Source organism: Dermochelys coriacea, chromosome 25 (genome assembly GCF_009764565.3).
Source record: "Dermochelys coriacea isolate rDerCor1 chromosome 25, rDerCor1.pri.v4, whole genome shotgun sequence".
Lineage (NCBI taxonomy): Eukaryota > Metazoa > Chordata > Testudines > Dermochelyidae > Dermochelys > Dermochelys coriacea.
This window is the reverse complement of record NC_050092.1, coordinates 6,784,085-6,804,771: the sequence shown is the minus strand read 5'-3', so window position 1 is coordinate 6,804,771 and position 20,687 is coordinate 6,784,085. Positions and strand designations below refer to the sequence as shown.

Sequence of the window (20,687 nt, the reverse complement as noted above, 5' to 3'; positions counted from 1 at the left end):
GCAGCTTCAGTGATAGGTAAACCGGTTTCTGTGTGCGGCAGGGCGGTGGGAGCATGTTCCATTATGCACCATACTCTGCACTGGCTGTCCATTCATATCGGGGGGCAATGCAAGGTACCTCAATGGTCTGTGCCCCAGGTGTTTCAGAGGAAGCCTCTCTCCCAGGCTCTATTGCAGCAGGTGTGCTTCTGCTCTCTGTCTGAAGGCTGACGCTCATGGGAGCTGGCCGTTGGATCCCATCAGGAATACATTCAACTCTTTTACGGCGATGCAGCTCTGCGTGCCGGCTTTCCACTTGGTGCAGGTTCCGGATTCTCCTGTCACTCAGCCTTGCTTTCTTTTGAGGCTCCCGGTACTGTCCATGCCAAACTCAGGGGGGTTCAAGCCAGCTACAAAAAGGCAGAGGCTTAACTGAAGTGCCGATATGTTTTTCCATGGTGCTGCTGTGTAAATACTCATCCTTTTATAATGCAGATTGACTCTGGCAGATTGGCTCCCAGCTCCAGTCAGCTTAGTTATACTTGGCCTCATTATCCCACATCCTGGTACCCTGTGTCTTCAACCCAGCCCCCTGCACCGGGGAATTTATGCTGAGGCTGCAGTGGGCTGGCCACACATAGAAGAGATTGTTCCGCATGCTCTCGCTAGGACTGGTTGGAACTGTTTTTTGATGAAAAATTGGGTTTTCAACCAAAGAATTTTTGTGTGTGAAAAGCATTCAGCTTCTGCAGAAAATTTAGAAATTTCATAAAAAACCAAAACATTTCAATTAAAAATGTCTGCTGGGGAGGGTGCAGTGCAGGTGGCGTACGTTCCCATTCTCGTCTGTGGGCCCGGCTTTCTGGCCAGACTACATCTTCCATGATGCAACGCAGCCAGGGACTCCTATTTACCAGCTCCCTTCACCAGCAGGGTAGAAAGTGGTACACCATGAGAGATATATTGAGGTTCCTTATACTCTTCTTATGGCCAGCCAGGCTTTTTGGCTGGATTACATCTCCTATGATGCACTGCTTTCTACCTTATTGGTGAGGGGAAGAGAGCATCATAGGAAATCCTGGCTGTGATGCATCATGTAGATGTACATGGAGATGTAGTCTGGCCCGAAAGCCCAACTGATCCAAAGAGGAGAATGGGAGTATAAGTAACCAGAACTATAACTCCCATGAGGCACTGCTGCCCCATTTCAATTAGAATATTTTGGTTTTTGGCCAAAATATTTCACCAAAGATTCAAATGGCCAGATCATCACAACTTGGAGGCCACGGGTCCAACTGAGCCCGTCCTGCAGAGCTGGGGGAAGTGAGCTTTCCAAGGGCACCTGGCCCGATTGCTAACACCGAAGGCCAAAATATCCAAAGACTTCAGGGCTGGAATTTCAGAAGCGCTTCGCACCCAGCAACACCCACTGAGACACTCCCCAGTACATTTTCAAGTGAGCTCAGCACCACATGGGCAAAGCTTTTTTGAAAATCCAGGTGCTTGTTTTGGTGCGTAAATGGGAGCGGACTTCGTTTGAAATTCCGGCCCTGATTTTGAGTGCTGGAAAATTCTGCCCTTAAGGGCCCAGGGGAAGTGCGCACTGGTCCATTCAGCCTTTCAGAAACACCAGGTGTCATTGCTTCTCGTGCCTTCCAATGCGAAAAGCAGGAGCTTCCATACACGGATTGAGACAGGCACCTGGTTTTGTGGCTGCGGTTGAGAGTGCCTGCATCCACTGCTGAGTATTGTTCAGAGACTCACAGGAGATATCCCTACACCTCCTACGACAACAGGACAATTGGGAACTATTTTCCCCCTGTATCTCCAACCCTGGAAGGACATTGCTGATACAAGAGCCTGGGCTAGCACCCCTTTACACGGAAAACGGCTAGATCCAGCTGTAAAGGAGAGACCTAGAATTGCCAGAACAGTCCCCAGAATTAATCCACTGAAAGGCACTTAGGTGCAGCCTTGCTACCCCAAGCATGGCCTGTTTTGGTTTCTGTGAGATGCCCCAGTGCCCCCAGCATGGTCCCTGGAAAGGATACGAAGATGTAATCATCCATGAAGCGCTTTTTAAGATTTTCCACAATAGCGTCCTCGGAGATTTTGGAGAGAAGGACCATGTCATCCACTCCGCTCTGCTTGACATTGTGGCTCTGCCAGTGAAACAGCTCCTTGCTGCCCTGTGGAGAAATGGGGGAGAATTACTGCATACAGCAATGCAAAGGAAACGCTTTTGAGAAAGCAGCGTGGTCCAATGGCTAGGACTCGGGTCTGTGAGTCAGGACCGGGGTGTGTGTATGTGTGTCTGATCCTTTCTCAGCCACTGACTCACCATGTGACCTCTGTACCTCAGTTTTCCCATCAGTAACATATGAATAATAATGCTCAGGCCCCTTTATAAGGAGCTTTCAGATCTTCAAAGCTTTTCAGCTTTCAGGAGTTACATAAGAGCAAAGTGTCACTATTATTTATGGCTCTAACTAATTTCGAAGATATTAAAAGCGAAAGTCTCTGCTAGTAAAATAGAACACAGCTACAGCAAAGTCAACGGAGCTGCGCCAATTTCCAAGAGCAGAGAATTTGCCCCTTAATTTAAATCAAGTACTGTTACCCCCACACCCACTCCTCCGCTCCCACTCCCACTCCCACCCCCACCCCCACCCCGCCTGCATAGGATTGCAAAGATTGGCCTGGCATTTGGCACTAGGCCGTAGTACGCAAGCAGCACTTGTTGGACGCATCGCGTTTGGGGCCTGCTGTTCAACATCATCAAAAAAGCTCAAAAGGCTCCTCGGGGGAAATGAATGAGGGTTGGGAGTGTGGGGGGAGAAGGAAAAAGCAGCGGCCTGCTTTGGCTGCAGGCTTTGCCATGTTCTGCAGGATCTGAAATCCCAGGACGTCCCAATACCAGAGCCTCCTTCCCCTCCTGTGAATCACAAGCTGGAGAGGCCCAGCCTCACAAAGATGACTCCAAGGAGAACTGCCATGTTACCGCCGTCTTGTTTTGGCCCCCAGGCCGCCTCGTTTTGACCCCCATAGTAGTCCAAAGTCAGGAGGAAGCAACTGCAGTTTACACTTTAGCTGGTAAAAAAGAAAAGGAGGACTTGTGGCACCTTAGAGACTAACAAATTTATTTGAGCATAAGCTGTAGCTCACGAAAGCTTATGCTCAAATAAATTTGTTAGTCTCTAAGGTGCCACAAGTCCTCCTTTTTTTTTTTTTTTTTTTTTTTTTTTTTTTGCAAATACAGACTAACACGGCTGCTACTCTGAAACTTTAGCTGGTGTTGCCACTTCTGAGGACAGTGGGATGAGTCCGAGCACATCAAACTGGACAGCAGGCAGCGTGTACTGAGCGCCCTGACAGATTTCCTGGGACAATACCTCAAAAACTGGACAATCCTGGGAAAACCTGGCCGGGAAGCAGCCTTGGCTTTAGCCCACTTCCATCCTACTGGGCTGCAAGTCGGAGGTGCTGCATACAAATCTCACCCCACTACACTATCGAAAACTAAGCTCACACACGAGAATGCTTCTCTGTGCAGCGCCAATGCCCTGTGCTCTCCCACATCCCATACCAGTTGCCTCTTGACTCAAACATGGTGTAACAGACCTCACCCCTCACCAGGGCTCCCCAGGCAGCCAGCCACAACGCAAAGGATGGGTCCTGCCTCCGTTTCCCCTTGTCACTGGGGCCGACTGAGTTGCCCAGTCACCAGCCATCTCACCTGTTTGGGAAAGGAAATATGTCCTCCTCCAAGTTCAGGGAAATGCCCACTCCTGGGCATAGTGTATAACTGCAAGCTTCAGCCGCTCTCTCAGAGTAAGACAATTCATCAACCCCAAACAGGGGCTTTATAGGGACAGCCCTAATATTTGGGGCTTTGTCTTATACAGGTGCCTGTTACCCTCTTGCCACCTCCATCCTGATTTTTCACACTTCCTCTCTGGCCACCCTAACCCCAAAGCCTTCTCCAGTTGTGTTGCACCCAGTTCCTCCGTAATTCTTCCAGGCCCCATTCTCACGGCCCAAGAGTGAACAAACCCCACCTCACAGTTCCCACGCTCCTGTTCGAGGGCTTCCACACCACTGGCCTTTTACCACACTTCTTGTGACTGTTCCCCTACAACCCTCGCCTCAGGGCTCTTCTGAGCAGGCTTCCCACAGAGTTCCACCGGCAGACCCCCCTGTGGGGTCACCCTCATGCTGAGCCGGTTCTTCCCCTTTACCCAGGACCCCCCGCAGAACTCGTCCACCTAGTGGGGTTCCCCAGGTCTGTCACCCCAGCTCCTCTTCCCTCCCAGAAGCTTCCAACTCCTGCTCTCCCAGGTCCCTGCCACTCTCTTCAAGGACCCACCCCCACATTAGGGTGACCATATTTTCCCACAGGGCTGGCCCGACCCACACAGTCTGTCCTGAGCCATCCCTGCCTCCCACCCACATGGGGCTCGCCTGAGGTCCTCCTCTCCCCGCCCCCGGCGTGCAGGGCTGGCCCAAACCCCCCCAGCTTCCTGCCCACGCTGGGCCACTCTGAGGCCACCCTCTCCTCCTCTGCGTGTGAGGTGGTCCAAGCCCCCCCACTTCCTGCCTGCAGCCACCCCAAGCCTTCCCAAGCATTGCTGCTTGGCCCCGACATGTTCCTCCACACCCCACTAGGGGTCACACTCCATGGTTTTGGCGAATTCAGTTTGCTTTTGCCAACTGGTGATCAGTTGGCAAGAGCAAATGGGACAAATGCCCAATTTTGCCCACCTTCTGTCCTGTTTTAGGAAACCTGGCCTATGAGGAGAGGTGAACGAAAACTGGGCGTGTTGAATCCTGAGAAAAGAAGACCGAGAAGGAGACCTGATAACAGTCTTCAAATATGTTAAGGGAGAAAGAGAACAGCAATCAATTGTTCTCCATGGCCATGGAAGGTAGGACCAGAAGCAATGGGCTCCATCTGCAGCAAGGGAGAGTTAGGTTAGACGACAGGAGAAACTTTCTAACTTTAGGGGAGTTAAGCTCTGGACCAGGCTCCCCAGGGAGGTTGTGGAATCCCCGTCATCAGAGGTTTTTAAGAACAGGTTGGACAAACCCCCCGTCAGGGATGGTCTAGGTTGGCTTGGCCCTGTCTCAGCGCAGGCGGCTGGACTAGACGACCTCCCGAGATTCCATCCAGCCCAACCGTTCTATAGTTTTACGACTTTCCCTGAACGGCTGCATGGCTCTTTATAACAGCCAGGTGCCCTCTATCAGGACCCGATGGGAGGCAGCCAACGAGTCGCAGGTGAACTGGACCTGTTCCCTCTTAAAGGAGCCAGTCTCCCTGTGACACTTGGGCCCAGATTCACAAAGGTTTTGAGCCTCCAACTCCCAGTGACGCCACAGAATCATAGAAATAGAAGTTAGGAGCCTAAACACCGTTCTTAGATTGGAAGTGCTTTGGGGCTTTGTGTTATGTGTTGGTACAGTGCTCAGTACAACGAGGCCATGGCTTCTAGGTGCCCCTTCAGTACAGATACATTAATAAGGATAATTAATCATTTCCTCTCTGTGAGAGATGAGTAGGAATTGCTTGTTTCCATTTTTCAGTGTATCATGGAGGAAGTCTCCTGAGGTTGTCTATTTATCTTTGTACTCCCATGGCAGCTGGTTGGGAGGGAAGCTGTGGCCTGGGGTTTAGGACTTTTCAGGCTATGCAAAGCGGATCAGAATGAACTGGGTTGTGCCAAGTTACTTTCCCTTGGTGGCTGCCATTTTGTGCTAAGCTTTCATTTTAAAAAAAAAGTATCTAATACTTAAGGCAGCAAAGAAAACCTTCCAGAGGATGACCTGAATGTAAACTAATGCAATGATGCCTACCTGAGCCTGCAGGCAGCCTGAAACAACAGCTCGGAGAGAGGTTATCTCAATAGGGTGTTAACTCTGAAACTTAATAACGACAATTTAAATATCAACTTTGTTCATCACTTAGAACCTGGTCAAAGCAGACAAGAAAGAATACAGGTTATTATGGTGTGATGGGCTGCCCAATCTACTGTGAGTAGCATCTTGTTTTGGTATCACAAAGTGGTTGTGCTTAGCATGTGGGAGGAGTTTGGTATGGGGGTGGAGCCATAGAGAGTACCACCATTTATTTATTTCAAGGCTGACCCCTGCTTTGGTCACTCCTCGCCGATCTCTTCCTTTCCAGCCCAGTTCATTGCTCTAGCGAATTTCACTATGTTTCACTCAAAGCAGGAGCTGCTCATCAGGCCCTGCCCATCTGTCAGTCCCTATCTCAGTGAATCTTCTGCGTGTTGCTGCTCCAGAATTTCCTTTTTTCACTTGACGTGCATCGGCACCAGCTTTCACTTCTCCCGCCAGCCAGTTGTTTCTTCCGCTTCCCCTTTTTCTTCTCTTCCTCTTTTGCTTTGTTTTCCTCTCTCTCCTGGAGCCACAGAGCTGATTTTAACAGGTTTCAGAGCAGCAGCCATGTTAGTCTGTATTTGTAAAAAAGAAAAGGAGGACTTGTGGCACCTTTGAGACTAACAAATTTATTTGAGCATCAGCTTTTGTGAGCTACAGCTCGCTTCACCAGAGCTGATTTTGGACACCTTGTTTCAGATAGTGCCACATACTAATATAAGTCTGGCCCAAGGATCCAGCCTCTCCCAGCTGATTCCCACAGGAAATCAGAGCGGGTGTGTCCCAAATACCTGCTCCCTTTGTCCCCTCCTCTCTCAGGTGCCACTCTTGTGCAGCCGGACCTTGCCAGACCAACTGGTTTCAGGCATTCTCTGATGAGGTCACATCCACTTGTGTGGATCAGCCCATTTCCCATCCTTGTCATTCCTGTACCTTCTCCACTGTGTCACCTGCCTCGTGGGCCAGCAGACGCGTTTCGGCTGGATGCAGCCACGGACATGAAGCCTTCGGTATTTAGGAAACTCCAGCTGGTATAGAAGGATGCAGCAATACAGGCTACTGTCAGCTCATACACCTGTCCTCTGCTCTCTGCATTGGCTCCCTGCAGAATTCTTAATCAAATTCAAGGTCTCACTGCTCATCTTCAAAGCACGTCACGGCTTGGGCCCAGGCAATCTGAAAGTGCCTAAAGCTGCAGGATGAGGACTTATAGTTGACAGTGGTGGTACAATGCACCCCTCCAGCCCAATGGAATGCTCTACAATAAGGGTACAACTGATTCGTGCAGCGGACAGAACTTTCTCGGGGGCTGGCCTGAGACTGTGGAATGAATTCCCCGAGAAATCGCAAACTTCCCCACCTCCTGTTCCAAGTGCAAGGCGCCTTTCTTTGTCCTTGCCTTCTCCAACATAACCACATAGCACTGTGCAGATTTATAAACAACAAAACACTCCACTGCACATGCATCTTGGGGAGAGGACAACCAACGTGTGGTAGATGCTGGTCAAAAGAACATAAGAACCGCCATTCTGGGTCAGACCAATGGACCATCTAGTCCAGTATCCTGTCTTCTGACAGTGGCCAATGCCAGATGCCCCAATCATCAAGTGATCCATTCCCCTGTTGGACATTCCCAGCTTCTGGCAAACAGGCTAGGGTCACCATTCCTGCCCATCCTGGCTAATAGCCATTGATGGACCTATCCTCCAGGAATTTATCTAGTTCTTTTTTGAACCCTGTTTAATTGCTTAATACATGACTGGAAGGTGCTCAGGTACAGTGATGAGCACGGTGTAAGAACCTATCTAGAATAGATTAGGATAGCAAGATCCCAAAAGAACACTGGGGTTAGTCGTAGGCCACAGTATGTGACTTCATGGGCCAAGTTCAGCCCTGCTGTAACTGTACTGACATCAGTGGAGATGAGCGTGGCCCCCTCCTGTCCTGAGTCACATGAGGTTAGGGGTGGGGGAAGAGGGGGAAATGATACAGTCCCTAGGTGGAGACAGATGGAGGCCATCAAACTGTGCCTCCCCAGTGACCCGAGCCACATCACTTACTAGTCTCAGGACCTGCTGTAGTACTAGCCGTGAAGCTGAGTCATGCAATGAGAAGCATGATGAAAAAAAATGCCATTATTCCATATAAACCCAACTCTACCTCCCTCTGGGTCTCTGGGGCACAAAACTCTTACTAGACGGAACTGTCGCAGGATTGCTGCTAGTAAGCTGGGATTCTTAGCAGGAAGGACTCAGCATAGGCAGGATTTTGAGAGACCCTTCAGAGAACTCAGCCTGTTCTTCCCTCTTTCTCTAGTTCCTCATTTGAGTTCCTTCCTCTGCCTCACTCCCCCATACACTCTTTCTTCCTAGTAAGAAGTTATGAAAGAAACCCAGTGAAGATGGGATCATAATTCAGATTAATCATGCTGTTTTCCTGTTATGCTATTATTAGCTGGACAGTTGTATGACTATTCATAGCATTTATAATTGTGCAAGCGAAGCAAGGGGCTAATTGAGCCTCATGCTTCAGGGCATGGTCAGCTGGTCCTGACAAAGGTCAGGAAGGGATTGTTCTTCCATGCACAGCAATTCGCAAAGGGCCAGATGCATTTTGGGGCTTTCTGGCTGTCCTCTCAGATCTCTGGGATTGGCTATTACCAGAGCCAGGATACTGGTCAGTCTAGGCAGGCCAGTGGTGTTATGTGGTGTGCGCATCTGAGCTTGCTGCATTAAAGGATTATGGCAAATAGTTCAAATTCCTGTATCACAAACAGGCTTTTGATCAATAATACAACTAATCCATTCCAGCCACACACTTGGCACCATGGGACTCCAGACAGATGGCTGGTTCTCACCCTTAGATATAGACAACTCACTGTTTCTTGACCAAGCTAACCTGCACATGCCTTCCCGCTCCCACGTGCATAGGTGGCTCCCTGATGGAGTTAATTTGCCTCAGTAAACAGCTGCAGTGGGACAATCCTGGTCCCGTTTAGTTCAATGAGAGTTTTGTCACCGGCTTTAGCGGGAGCAGGAATTGTCCCCTTGACAGTATTTATACAGCACCTTCCGTTGGAAGAGCTCGAAGTCCTCTACAACTCCATGCGAGTTAGGCCTCACCATACCTTGTAAGGCAGGTCGGCCTCATTATCCCCTTTTGCGGGTGGGGGAACCGAGGCACAGGGAGGCCACACCGCAAGTCACGCACCCAAGGTCACATGGGGCATCAATGGCAGAGTCTGGAATGTGTGGTTCTGACCACTAGCCGCACGCCCTCCCTGTCGCATACTAACCCCTGCCAATGAAAACTGTGAACACAAGTTTGTGTCTCTGACTCATTCTTTACAATAATGCTACAGGGTGAAGGGAGGCCCCTCCACGCTAGCTAGGCTGCTGAGGGAACTCACATGCTCACGGCTGGAGGATAGCTAGCTTCTGACCGGACAGAAGGAAGTTCTGGTCTAGGGCTTAAATCATATGGGTAGCTGTCAGGAGGCCCAGGCTCTATTCCCAGGCTCCGGCTCCTCCTTACTGACAGCCTTAAGTAACTATCAGCCGAGAAGGGAGCAATAAATGAGTTGGCTTTCACAACTGTTAGCCCCCAGTTCCCCTTTTCCTTCTGCAGTAGCATCTTATGGCTGCAGCACAAACCTCAGGCCCAGCCTCTTGCAAAATCCCAGAACTCAAGAACTAGTGCTTGAAAACGTTGCCTGCAGCATTTCAGAGGATGGCAGTGGGACAGTCACATACATGCAGCCCCCCACCCCCGGAGGAGAGGGGTTAAGCCCTCACTGCCAGGGGGCAGAAAATGCCCAACCAGGGTCCTTTTCCTCTACTTTCTCAACAGCAGGGGCCTTTCAAATACCCTGGATGTGACTCAGAGACCAAGTTCTTGGGGGGCAGGGACTGTCTTTTAGTTCTGAGTACAGCGCCTAGTGCCACAGGCTCCTGGTCCATGGCTGGAGTGCCGAGACATGACAGCAGTACAAACACATGAGTAACGACAGTTGTGATCAGCACTCTAATCAGAAAAGTTTCCACCTCCTGCAAGGCTCCCAGGGGCTGGATTGGCCTCCCACTGGTAGTTTTAATTACTAGGGCCCCAATCCTTGGCTGATTTCTGTGGAAGTTAGGAACCTAAGGACCTTTGAGGACCGGAGTCGAGGACCCTTGGCTTGGAGCCAGGGGGTCTCATTTGACACTCCAATGATTGGGAGAGGTTGTGTTTCACGCCCACCTTGCACTGGTGCGAATGACAACACAAGGTACCAGGCGATGGAACTTAGCTCTTAGTTTGTCTCCCTGGCTTCTTAAGTTCTCTCTCTTCTGCTGTAATTTCTCTCTGAAACCGCCTCATTTAACTGGGAGACAGTTTGTACGTTTAGCGTCGTCCTAGCCTAACTGCAAGTGCCTTCCTGCATTCACCCAGCCCAATGTGTCTAGATCAGATTTACAGATTTTGTAAGGCCAGAAGAGACCATTAGATCATCTACTCTGACCACCTGTATAACACAGGCCATTCCATTTCACCCATTTATCCCTGCACTGAGCGCAGTAACATATGTTTGACTAATACACCTCTTCCAGCAAAGCAGCCAGTCTGGATCTGAAGAGATGGAGAATCCACCACTTCCTTTGGGAGTGTGTCCCGTTGGTTAATCACCCTCACTTATTTCTGTGCCTTATTTCTCATGTGAGTTTGTCTGGCTTTAACTCCCAGCCATTTCTCCCACACCCTCGTGGAGGAGCAAGCTTTAGGTGCGAGTCTAATGGCTGCTACTCATCTGTTAGCTGCGATGAGTGAACACTAATAACAAAACCTGGGGCCTGATTCCCCATTACGCGGCACCTTGTGCAGCCAGCCGTTCACAACAGGATGCAGAGGGTGTAAAATACTGCTAAATTGATGCCGGCAGCGGAGATTCTAGACCCACTTGTTTGTGCCCTAGTCTGACACGCAATGCTTCATCACTGGCTGTCACCGGTGCTTACATTTGCTAACTGCCTCTCCCACAACTCCCCCTGACAGCTCAGATTTTTTGCACAGATAAAGATCTGACACAACTTCACCAGCGATTTTAAACACCATCTCAGCCTTGTTTCAAAGTGCAATTCCAGTCAGGAAAGCAAGAAGGAAAAACAAAGACAGCACAAAGCGGGGCAAAGCATCTCTTCCGAAAGGGGGGCAAACAGCCTGCAGCCGGAGCCTTAATACCACCTGAACTATCCAAAACACTGAGAAGGGGATAGTGCATTACCAGCCAGAAATTAAAACCAATCCAAATGACTAGAGCAAACAGGAACGGGGTGTCCAACTGCCCCGGCATAAAACCCCGCCTAGGATCTGAGAACCCAGGTGTGTTTGATCTGCCACTTACGGGAGTACGAGTGACAGGAAGGATGAGTAACCTTGAGGTGAGAGCACAGAGGGGGCTGTCAAATGCCAAGTTCCCAGCTCTGCTATCGACTTTTTGTACGGCCTTCGGCTAGTCACGGAACAACGTCGTGCCTCAGTTTCCTCATTTGCAAAAGGGGGCTGATACCCCTGACTCACCTCGCCAGGGCAGGGGTGGGAGAGCTATGTGAAGTGCCTTGAGATGCTCAGAGAGGAGCGGGGAGCATCGGAACTGCAGGGCAGCCAGCTACGCATGATCTGATCTCCTCATGAAAGCGGGGGAGAGGGGGTGGCATAGCCTCTGGCTTGCTTCCCTGGCTCTGCAGGACTAGGAGAAGGGAAGGATGGAAGACACAGCGGGAGTAGATATCTTGGGGGAGGAGTCCTGCTTGTATCCGCAACCACACTCTGAAAAGGTGCACCGTGCCGCTGCTTCTATTGTTTGGGGTTGGTTTTTTTTTATCACACCTCTCGGCATGACTGAGAGCCATTCTCACGCCGTCTGTATTTATCCCAGGGGCAGATTCAGCTCTGCACCGATACTGGGACAGAGGCAGCTGGCATCTCACCTATGCAGGATCTCCTGAGCCCTCTGGCACTGGCTAGGGCAGCCTCAGAATGACTTTCAATTGAGACCAGCCAGGCTGGTGGGGTGCATAGGGGTTGTTTAAAACCAGACAAGCCAAAGGCCTGACTGTAGGGGCAAGTCTCACACTGCTCCCCACACAGGGGACTTTCCCTGGTGCACGGATACTGTGGGGATGGGGCCTTTGGAATCCCCTCGAGAGACAGGGCCTGCCCCGCCTCAGTATCGGCTGCGCTCTCCCCTCTGTGTTCACACTCGCTGCTGTGTCCCATCCTGGGGAGGCAGAATGGGATTGTCCAAGCTGGAATTTTGCCTACAAATTCGACTCCTCCAAAATGTGTCATGGGCTTCTTGGTGGTCAGAGCCTTGAGAGATGGTCTTGTGGCTACAGGATAGGCCTAGGGATCAGAAAACATGGGTCCCCCCAGGTCTTATAGACTGTGATCCAGTCAGCCCTTTACTTTCGCTTTGTTAAGCTGAATAGCTTGAGCTCCTTGAATCTGTAACTATAAGGCATGTGTCTCATCCTTTAATCATTCTCTCTGCTCTTCTCTGACCCCTCTCCAATTTCTCAGCAGCCTTCTTGAATTGTGGGCACCAGAACTGGATGGACTGTTTCAGCAATGGTCGCACCAGTGTCAAATACAGAGGTAAAATAACCTCCCGCCTACCACTCCAGGCTCCCCTGTTTATGCATCCAAGGATTGCATTAGCCCTTCCGGCCACAGCACCACATCGCGTCATAAGAACACAAGAAGGGCCACACTGGGTCAGACCAATGGCCCATCCAGCCCAGTATCCTGTCTACCGACAGTGGCCAATGCCAGGTGACCCAGAGGGAGTGAACCTAACAGATAATAATCAAATGATCTCTCTCCTGCCATCCATCTTCACCCTCTGACAAACAGAGGCTAGGGACACCATTCCTTAACCATCCTGGCTAATAGCCATTAATGGACTTAACCTCCATGAATTTATCCAGTTCTCTGTCCCGCTGATTCTCTCTCCTACGCCCCCACGTCTTTTTCGGAGTCAGGACATTAGGCATTCCCTGCCTTGGCCTTCCCATCTGTATCACTGGAGGGCAACACTGAGTTCCCTCTTGGTCATGTTGTGATGCCCAATAACTGGCCAAAGAGTTACAGCTTTCTGTAGCTCCCAGAGGTGGCACCTCCTGACACCAGGTTCGACAGCAGCGAAGAGGTCCCCCATTGCAACACCGACACAGCGCACACCTGCCTAGCTGGCAGAGCACGAGCTGGGTTGTGGTCTCTGCCTTGCTCTCTGCGTGCGTGGAGATGACTGTGCCGCTGAAAAGCCGAAGCGGCAGGAACACTTCTGAGAAGCAGGGCCAGCACGTCAGGGTCCCTCCAGCCCCCTGGGTAGCTCGCAGGCAGGGCCAGGGAAATCAAAAGCTCCACGCTGCCTGAACCCCTCCACCACCATCAGCCCGTAGCCCCCAGGTACAGCGCTGACTCTCACCCCCAGCACAAACAGCCCCCAACAGCCAGGCTCTACCCTGGGCAGCTGCGGGTGAGAATCCAGCTGAACAACGGCCACAGATAAGGAACAAGCCAGCGTGTGGCCTGGAAGCAAAACATCCCCCCTGCAGTCAGCATCCAGCCTGCTGGGCTCCCCAGCAGCCCCCGCTTCCCTGGCCCTCCCCTGCGGACCTGGACGACGCAGGGGTGTTAATTCTCATTCAGTCCCAGCCCCACAGGGGCTCACCTGGCAGCCCCAGGGTGTTACTGGGGAGGGAGCAATGAGTCCAGTGGGTACAGGGGCAGGGAGCAGTGACACGCGGTGAGTGCAGAGCAGGGCCAGGTGCAGTGATCCCAGTGGGTGCAGGGGAAGGGAAGGGTGCAATGACCCCAGTGCCCAACAGTGGCAGAGCAGGGGGCAGTGCCCTGGCCTTTGCAGCATGGCTCTGATCTGCTCTACTTACCATGGTGTCCCTGCAGCCTGGGGGTCCTGCTTTTCCTGCGGCAGCCCTGAGACGGGGTGGGGTCGGGCCCTCGGGGAGGGGCTGCTCTGGTCTCCTGTCACTTAGGATCAGGGAACATGGTCACTCCCTGACACTGACTCTCCTCACTTTGCTTTTCTGCAGCAACTGACAAAAGTGCAACTAAAACAAGGACTGATTTCCTTTGTCACCCGCCCCCCCCCCCGCTTCCTCATTTGAAGCTGAGTGGTGAAGGGAAGGGGGGGAGCAAGTGCTGTCCACCTGTGAGAGCTGGCACTGGGGATGGGGAAGCACCCACTGGGCACCCATGCCTGGGGTGTGGAGCAGGAACAGCGCCATGAGGAATAGCGCCCTCGAACAGCCTGGCATTCGGGCAGCAGCTGGCTGCCTGGGGAAGCATATGGCTCTGGAGGGGCTCTGAGCAGCGCCTGCTGGAACTTGAGATTACAAAACAATTACCGTTGTAAGCAGCTGGTTTCCGACTCCCATGGGTTCTGGGCTGAAATGAGCCTCCGGGCTCAAGCGGATTATGGTTTATTTACCTAGTGTTTGCTTGTGCAAAGTTTGAGCAAAATCTCCTGGATCGGTTTTGACTGGCTGAGTTCCACTCCACTCTTGCCCTCCCCTTCCTGTCTGCAGAACTGATAGCTGCCCTGGGTGTGCTGCAGAGATAACCCCAAACCAGCTGCGCTCCGCCACCCACCTGCACAGAGCCCTAGGCAAGGAGCACGGCTTGCGGCTGGGACCATGCTTGACAAAATGGCACGGCTAAAACGGGAACAAATCCATGGCTGCCAAGCACTTCCCAAGTGTGTTTCACATCTCCCCCCACCCCCCGTGGCAAAAGCATAGGCCCCTGCCTCATCTGCTAAAGGTGAATCTCCTTTAAGCAGTACGGGGCCTATGCCACACAACTGAATCTTTCTAATCCATCCGCTAAAGGACAGTGGTCCGTGTCCGTGCACACACACTAGCCAGTTCATTGCAGGAATACACCACAGGCACTGGAGCAGGGATCCCAGCTTTAGGCCGAGCCCCCTGGTGTTAGGGCTGCTCCTATCCTGGGTGCGAGGCTCAGGGCCATCCCTAATAAAGCCACAGCCCTTCTGAGCATGCTCAGTCAGGAGCCGCTAATTTACGTGTGAAAGCAGCCCCTAGTGAAGCCCCACCCATTTGTGACATCACAACCCACTGTCCCCGCCCAGCCCCAATCGATGTTGCCTGCTTTGGAGACAATGGGCCAGGTTTTCATCAGCGCCCAGCCATTGAGCTCCCTGGGGCTCCTCCCGCTTTGCCAAGGGGCCGCTCCCTGCATGGGCAGCACGTTACCGACGGGGCTGCTGGTTGGGCCAGGGCTGCTCCGATTCAAATGCAGACAGATAGTGGGAGGAATCACCTGCTAACTAACCAGGAAGTCATGGCATGGCTCCAGCCCATAATGTTCTGGTGACCACTTTACTGCATCCCTCTTAATCTACAGCCCGGATATAGCCTTATAAATAACCAGGGGCTCTTCTCTCACGCACAGCAGAGTGCCTCTCTGTGGCAGTGGGGAGCAGTGGTCCAATTCCCCCAGGCTCCTGGTCCACCAGTTCTGTAGATACCCCCATCTCGGGCATTCCCAGCAAAACTGCATCTATTCCTGGCCTTGGCTCCTCCAGATGGTTGCCACCCAAGGGCGGAGGTGCCTGCATGTCATTCTGCTGCCGAGGGCTTACCATCCAACCATCGCTTCACTGGACTTGAAAAGACAAGGGGCCAAGTTGCTCGAGGATGGTACCTGGAATCGACGCTGGCTGGAGTGTATTGAAACGTTGGGTACAGCCCATCCCATGTCATAGAATCATAGAATATCAGGGTTGGAAGGGACCTCAGGAAGTCATCTTGTCCAACCCCCTGCTCAAAGCAGGACCAATCCCCAAGTTTTGCCCTAGATCCCTAAATGGCTCCCTCAAGGATTGAACTCACAACCCTGGGTTTAGCAGGCCAATGCTCCAACCACTGAGCTCTCCCTCCCTCCTTGGGCCCAGCTCTTTGTCTTTAGCATAATAGGCATGGGGTTGTTTTTGGAAAGCTTGTTGCCTTAGCACTTCCCCCTCCAGGCTGGGATGGATTAGATCCACAGGAGCTCTTATCTTCCTGCCCATCGATAGCCAGGTGGGCTCGCACCCAGTGCAGTCCGAAGACTGGTTCTGTATTTCCAGAGAAATCGAGCTAGCTTCATTCCCGAGCTGCCATTAATCATCTTTTCATCCCCTCTTTAAAGATCCTCTCAGCTCTCTCTGTGAGGCCATTGCAGGCTGGATGAGATGGGGAAGTTTGAATAGGTTTAATCCCCTGTTTGTTCAGAAAGTCTTTGAATTCCATGCTCGTAAAAGCTGGTCCATTGTCTGTGCCGAGGACTTCCCGATAGCCTGTGTGAGGTTCAAGGCTGTCTGAGCTGTTCACAGGTAGCAGTGCAGGTCGTTGAGCTCATCACATGCTCATGGGGCAATTTGATGCCTGGCATCAGGGAGGGACAAGGGAAAAGCATCAAGCATCAAATCATTGCAGGTCTCCTGGGCCTTGAGCCAGCGACACACGATGTTTGCTGCAGTCTGCAAGAGTCTGCAAACTTTCGCTTTCAAGGTGATCTGCAAAGCATGTGCATGTACGTGTGCCCCCGTGTATATGTGTGGTGTGAATGCGATGTGTGCACATGTGTTTGTGAGCAAGCACAAGTATATGTGTGTGTGTATGTGTGTGTGCGCTTATGCATGCATGTGTGTGCATTTTCTAGCCAGTGCCAATCTGACCCCCGAGCTGTAGTGTTTAAAAGCTGTCACCGTCGCACAGCCCTGGGCGGCCTGTGCAAAGTGTGGGTAACTCGCTGCAGTTCCTAGGGGAGCCCCACACTTGTCCCCCTCATCGGCAGCCTCGTGAGAGAGGCCCCAACACTGTGCTGCGGAGTCGGGCCTCCCCTCTCGCACCTAGAGACGCTCACTCCCAGGGCGGGCAGGCAAACTGGCGGAGTCAAATGGGAGTGAAGCAGGGCTGGGGCTGGGGATAAAAACCCCAAAAGGCTGCTGCTGATCTCGCTGGCAAAACAACAAGGAAAGGACTTTGCTGCTCCCGCTGGTGGAGGACGCTGATGGGTCATGCCCGGGGAGAGGCTTGTCCTGTCCTTTGGAGCTGTCCTCTCTGCAGCGCTTGAGCGATTCTGCTCATGGGCCCAGACAACAAGACTGGCCTTTTTCTCAACCCATAGGAGAGAGGGGGCTGGACAGGGCTGGGCTTTTGGGGCATTGGTTAGCTGTGCCTTGCGCTGATGCGTGTCTCATTGCGCCAATGGTGGCACATTAAAGGGTTATGTCACGCGGGTCAGTTCTGAGGATGTCTATGATGGAGAGGTGAGTGTGAAACCAAATGCCGGCGAAAAAATCTGGCAGGCAACTGACATGCCTAAGCCAGCATGAGAGCTGCATGCCTGCTAACCTTGTCTGTGCAGAAACAAAGGGAAATGATCAACCAAGTACCAGTTACAATCACAGGAAACGGACGCCATTGAGGTACACCCACGTGTGGAGCACTATGAATAGCCAGGCAGAGATGGTCTTTAGAAACGCCTGCTGGTCTAGTCTCAAACCCCAGTGTGATGATCAGAGGCACCGGTCACAGCGTAACCAACAAATGGCTACTTACCCGCTCAGCCCTCATGGGCGTTAGCAGGGATTGAAACTTGGCCCATCACCACTATGGGTGCAGGCCACAGATTCTCGAGCCAAACAAGAGCTCCTGTAACTGGACTACAGTCGTAGCCTTGTGCAGCTGGATGCTCAGGAAATGATACCGTTGCCTGTATTTGCAGCAGGCGTCCAATCTGACCCAGGAGGAGTTAATGATCTCTGGGCAGGTAAATATACAGGCAAAAATGTCCCAGTCGTTTTGTTGGTTCGCTGGAGTTTTGCTCATTTACCAGGCTCAAGTCCTGCAGCGGAACTTGTCGTTCAAATGCGCTGTTGTCAGAAATGTTCAAACTCGGCTGCCTGGAGCGAGACCCCTCCAGCTGAATGTAGCCACCCACATGTAGAGGCAGCCTGATTTGCAGAGGCACTGAATGCGTACAAACCAGCAGGAGCTGGGGGTGGCAATCAGCAAATCAGACTGCTTATTTCAGACTGGGCTTTGAAAGACTCTTTAAGGACATTAGGCATGGTGGAAAGCCAGCGGGGGAAGGGCACCTATGGATTTAGGGGTCCAACTGTGGGCCCTCAGGGTTGAACATTTTGGCTTGTGTTTTCCCCTTTTCACGGCTGGGGGCCATCACTCATTAGGGATAATTAGTAGCATTTGGCAAAGAAAAATACCCGTGGAAGGAGCTGGATTGTATGTGTGATCACTTGGAAAGCCACATGCACTATTGCGGTCCTTGCTCAGCAGATGCAAAGAGTAGCTAAGAAGCGTAAGGGCTTATCTCAGGAGGATCTTACAACTCTGCAAGTGAAGGGGTGATTCTGTGATACGCCCTCCCCAGGCAGGGAGGAGCCCAGAATAAACAAGCAGCCAGGGTTAACGGATCTACCAAGCTCTGAACATTACAGCAAGACCCACGTAACTAGGGCACTGTTCTTCTGTGTCTCTGCAGTGTGATGCTGGTGAATTGGGACAGGCACCCTCCTGCTATTGTTTGCTCCACACCCAGGGTCATATTATGGAATAAGTCTCCTAAATTCCGCCTGCCCACTAACAAATCCCTGCCCATTCGTAAGAACAGAGTTATAACGCCAGCCCCTAAATGGTAGTGAATCCACCACACCTGCAATTCTTTAGCATGCAACCAGGACCTCAGGGCCTGTCTATGCTGGGGATATTTGCATCCCTGCAGTTCTACAACGTAGCGGCAAACCAGAGTAAGCCATATGGGGTCAGCCCCATAGTGCATCAGTGCAGGATGTCTGCACTAGAGGGTGGGAGGAAGGGATGTTGCAGAGATGGGATAAAACCCATAAAACCCAAGAAGCCATAAATCTGGCCAGTGGGGAAGCTGGAACAAGAGGTGATCAAATGAACTCAAGTCCTTAGCTCCACTACTACGTTAAGGGTCATTTAGTGTCTCGGGCTTTGCTGTTAGATTTGAAAAAATGTGAAACATTATAAACTGGCACTAAGAAACCCAGCCTTCTGTTGGGCAATCTGGCCAGTGCAAGTGATGGTTTGATTTTTGTTTCTCTCATAGGGAACAAGAAGAAAGCAGGATTTCCCGCCCCAAAACTAGTTCAGACTTGGAGGAGTGTTGTGCATGGTTGCGGAAGGACATCTAGTGGCTGATAACTGCACCGCATCCCAGGTTCCTACAGGCAGGTTTCCTTCCCTGAAATGATCTGGCTACATGTGGAGGACAGAAGTCGGAAAACGGCGACAGCTATTGAATCACCCAGGACAATTCCTGAAGCAGTTCAGGTTTGATCCTCGCTGCAGCTGGGCAGAGGCAAGTAGTGTTGCCAGCGCTGGGTGATATTTGGGGGTTTTCTTAAAGCCCCAGCTCCTGGAATCAGACTAGTTTGCCAAAAAGAAGAGGAGTACCTGTGGCACCTTATAAGAGACTAACAAATTTATCTGAGCATAAGCTTTCGATGAAGTGAGCTGTAGCTCACGAAAGCTTATGCTCAAATAAATTTGTTAGTCTCTAAGGTGCCACAAGTACTCCTTTTCTTTTTGCGAATACAGACTAACAAGGCTGCTACTCTGAAAGCTAGTTTGCCAGAATCCCCACGTTCGTTTCAAAAGAAAAGGTTCCAGCCCTCATGGCAACAGAGATGGAAAACGTGAGGTGAGTGCACTTAAGAGGCTCAGAAATGAGAATGCAAATTAAAACCCCTCCCCCCTTTACTAGTTAAAAGAATCTTGTGATTTTGGGGGCTCTGATTCCTGATTTTTGAACCCATGGAGTTGGCCATATAATGTCTTTGGGAGCCTCAGGATGCTGAGCTAAGCTGGCCACTTTCTCATAGACTCAGTGTCTTTCCTTTGGCAGCTTGCTCCTGCCTGATCGCAAGACTGGCTACATTCAGCCCTTCTCCTCATTCCAGCCAGGCAGGACCCAGGTAAAACACTCCCCACCTGCCACTCACCGTGATGTCCTGGCCCATCCTTCAGGGTCGTGGCGTGTGTGTATGGTGCAGGGATAGGCGTTGTCTGCTCCAGAGATGGGTGGGAAGCTCTTATGGGCTGAAGCCATGAGACAAACCTGCAAGGAGCAGCCGGCTGGCATCCAATGACAAGGCAGGAGAGGAAGGGACGAGCAGGCAAGAGACCCGGCAGAAAGGCGGCGGTAAAGCAGGTGCAAATGCAACGTATCCTTCCCCCAAGCTTAGCAATCATCCACCCTCCTCTGCGCCTCTAGGGATCCAGAGCTCGTCTCGTCCCCGGCTGCTCCAGAGATCCCGGGGAGGAATTTCTCCAGTCCACTTCCCCACCTTGACAGTAAACACTTTTAGATCCTCTCTTGCCTGGGAGTTATGGGGGAACCCCCCAATGCCGGTTGGGTCAGGGGAGGACAGGGATGGCAAAGGTGTGCAGTCCTGTGTCAATCCAAAACACGTCCTGCTCCCCAGGTTTGGAGGGGGATGGGGGGGGAGTCCGCAGGGTGGGAGAGGGTGGCCTGGAATGGGCCACTGGGCAGATGTGCCGGGAGGCAGCTGGGCGCCCAGCGCAGGGCCCCCGGCCATCCAGGCAGGTGCGGGGCGAGCTGAGAAATGACACTCGGACCAGAAGCTGCCCGGGATGGTAGCTACTCCTTTATTATAAATCATGCCGGTATTTTGCACCTTCTTCTCAGAGTTAGTATTTTAAACAATTTTTGTTATAGTATATTTATATAAAATC

The 20,687-nt window shown here is 51.7% G+C and overlaps 1 protein-coding gene across 2 annotated transcripts in view; it reads right to left on the bottom strand.

Annotated features, from left to right (window-relative positions):
* Positions 1 to 14,386, bottom strand: part of MYO1F (myosin IF) — a 48,473-nt gene extending 34,087 nt beyond the window's left edge. Inside the window, exons 1-2 of one of the 2 annotated variants that reach the window (XM_038384333.2) lie at positions 14,283 to 14,386; positions 2,031 to 2,168 (exon numbers count right to left, since the gene is read on the bottom strand). In XM_038384333.2, the coding sequence (XP_038240261.1) occupies positions 2,031 to 2,168; positions 14,283 to 14,312 (168 nt within the window). In that variant the 5' untranslated portion in view covers positions 14,313 to 14,386. Of the gene's footprint in view, positions 1 to 2,030; positions 2,169 to 13,805; positions 14,008 to 14,282 lie in introns of those variants that run through there. The other variant, XM_038384334.2, reaches the window with a different exon arrangement.
* Between the last annotated feature and the right edge of the window lie 6,301 nt (positions 14,387 to 20,687).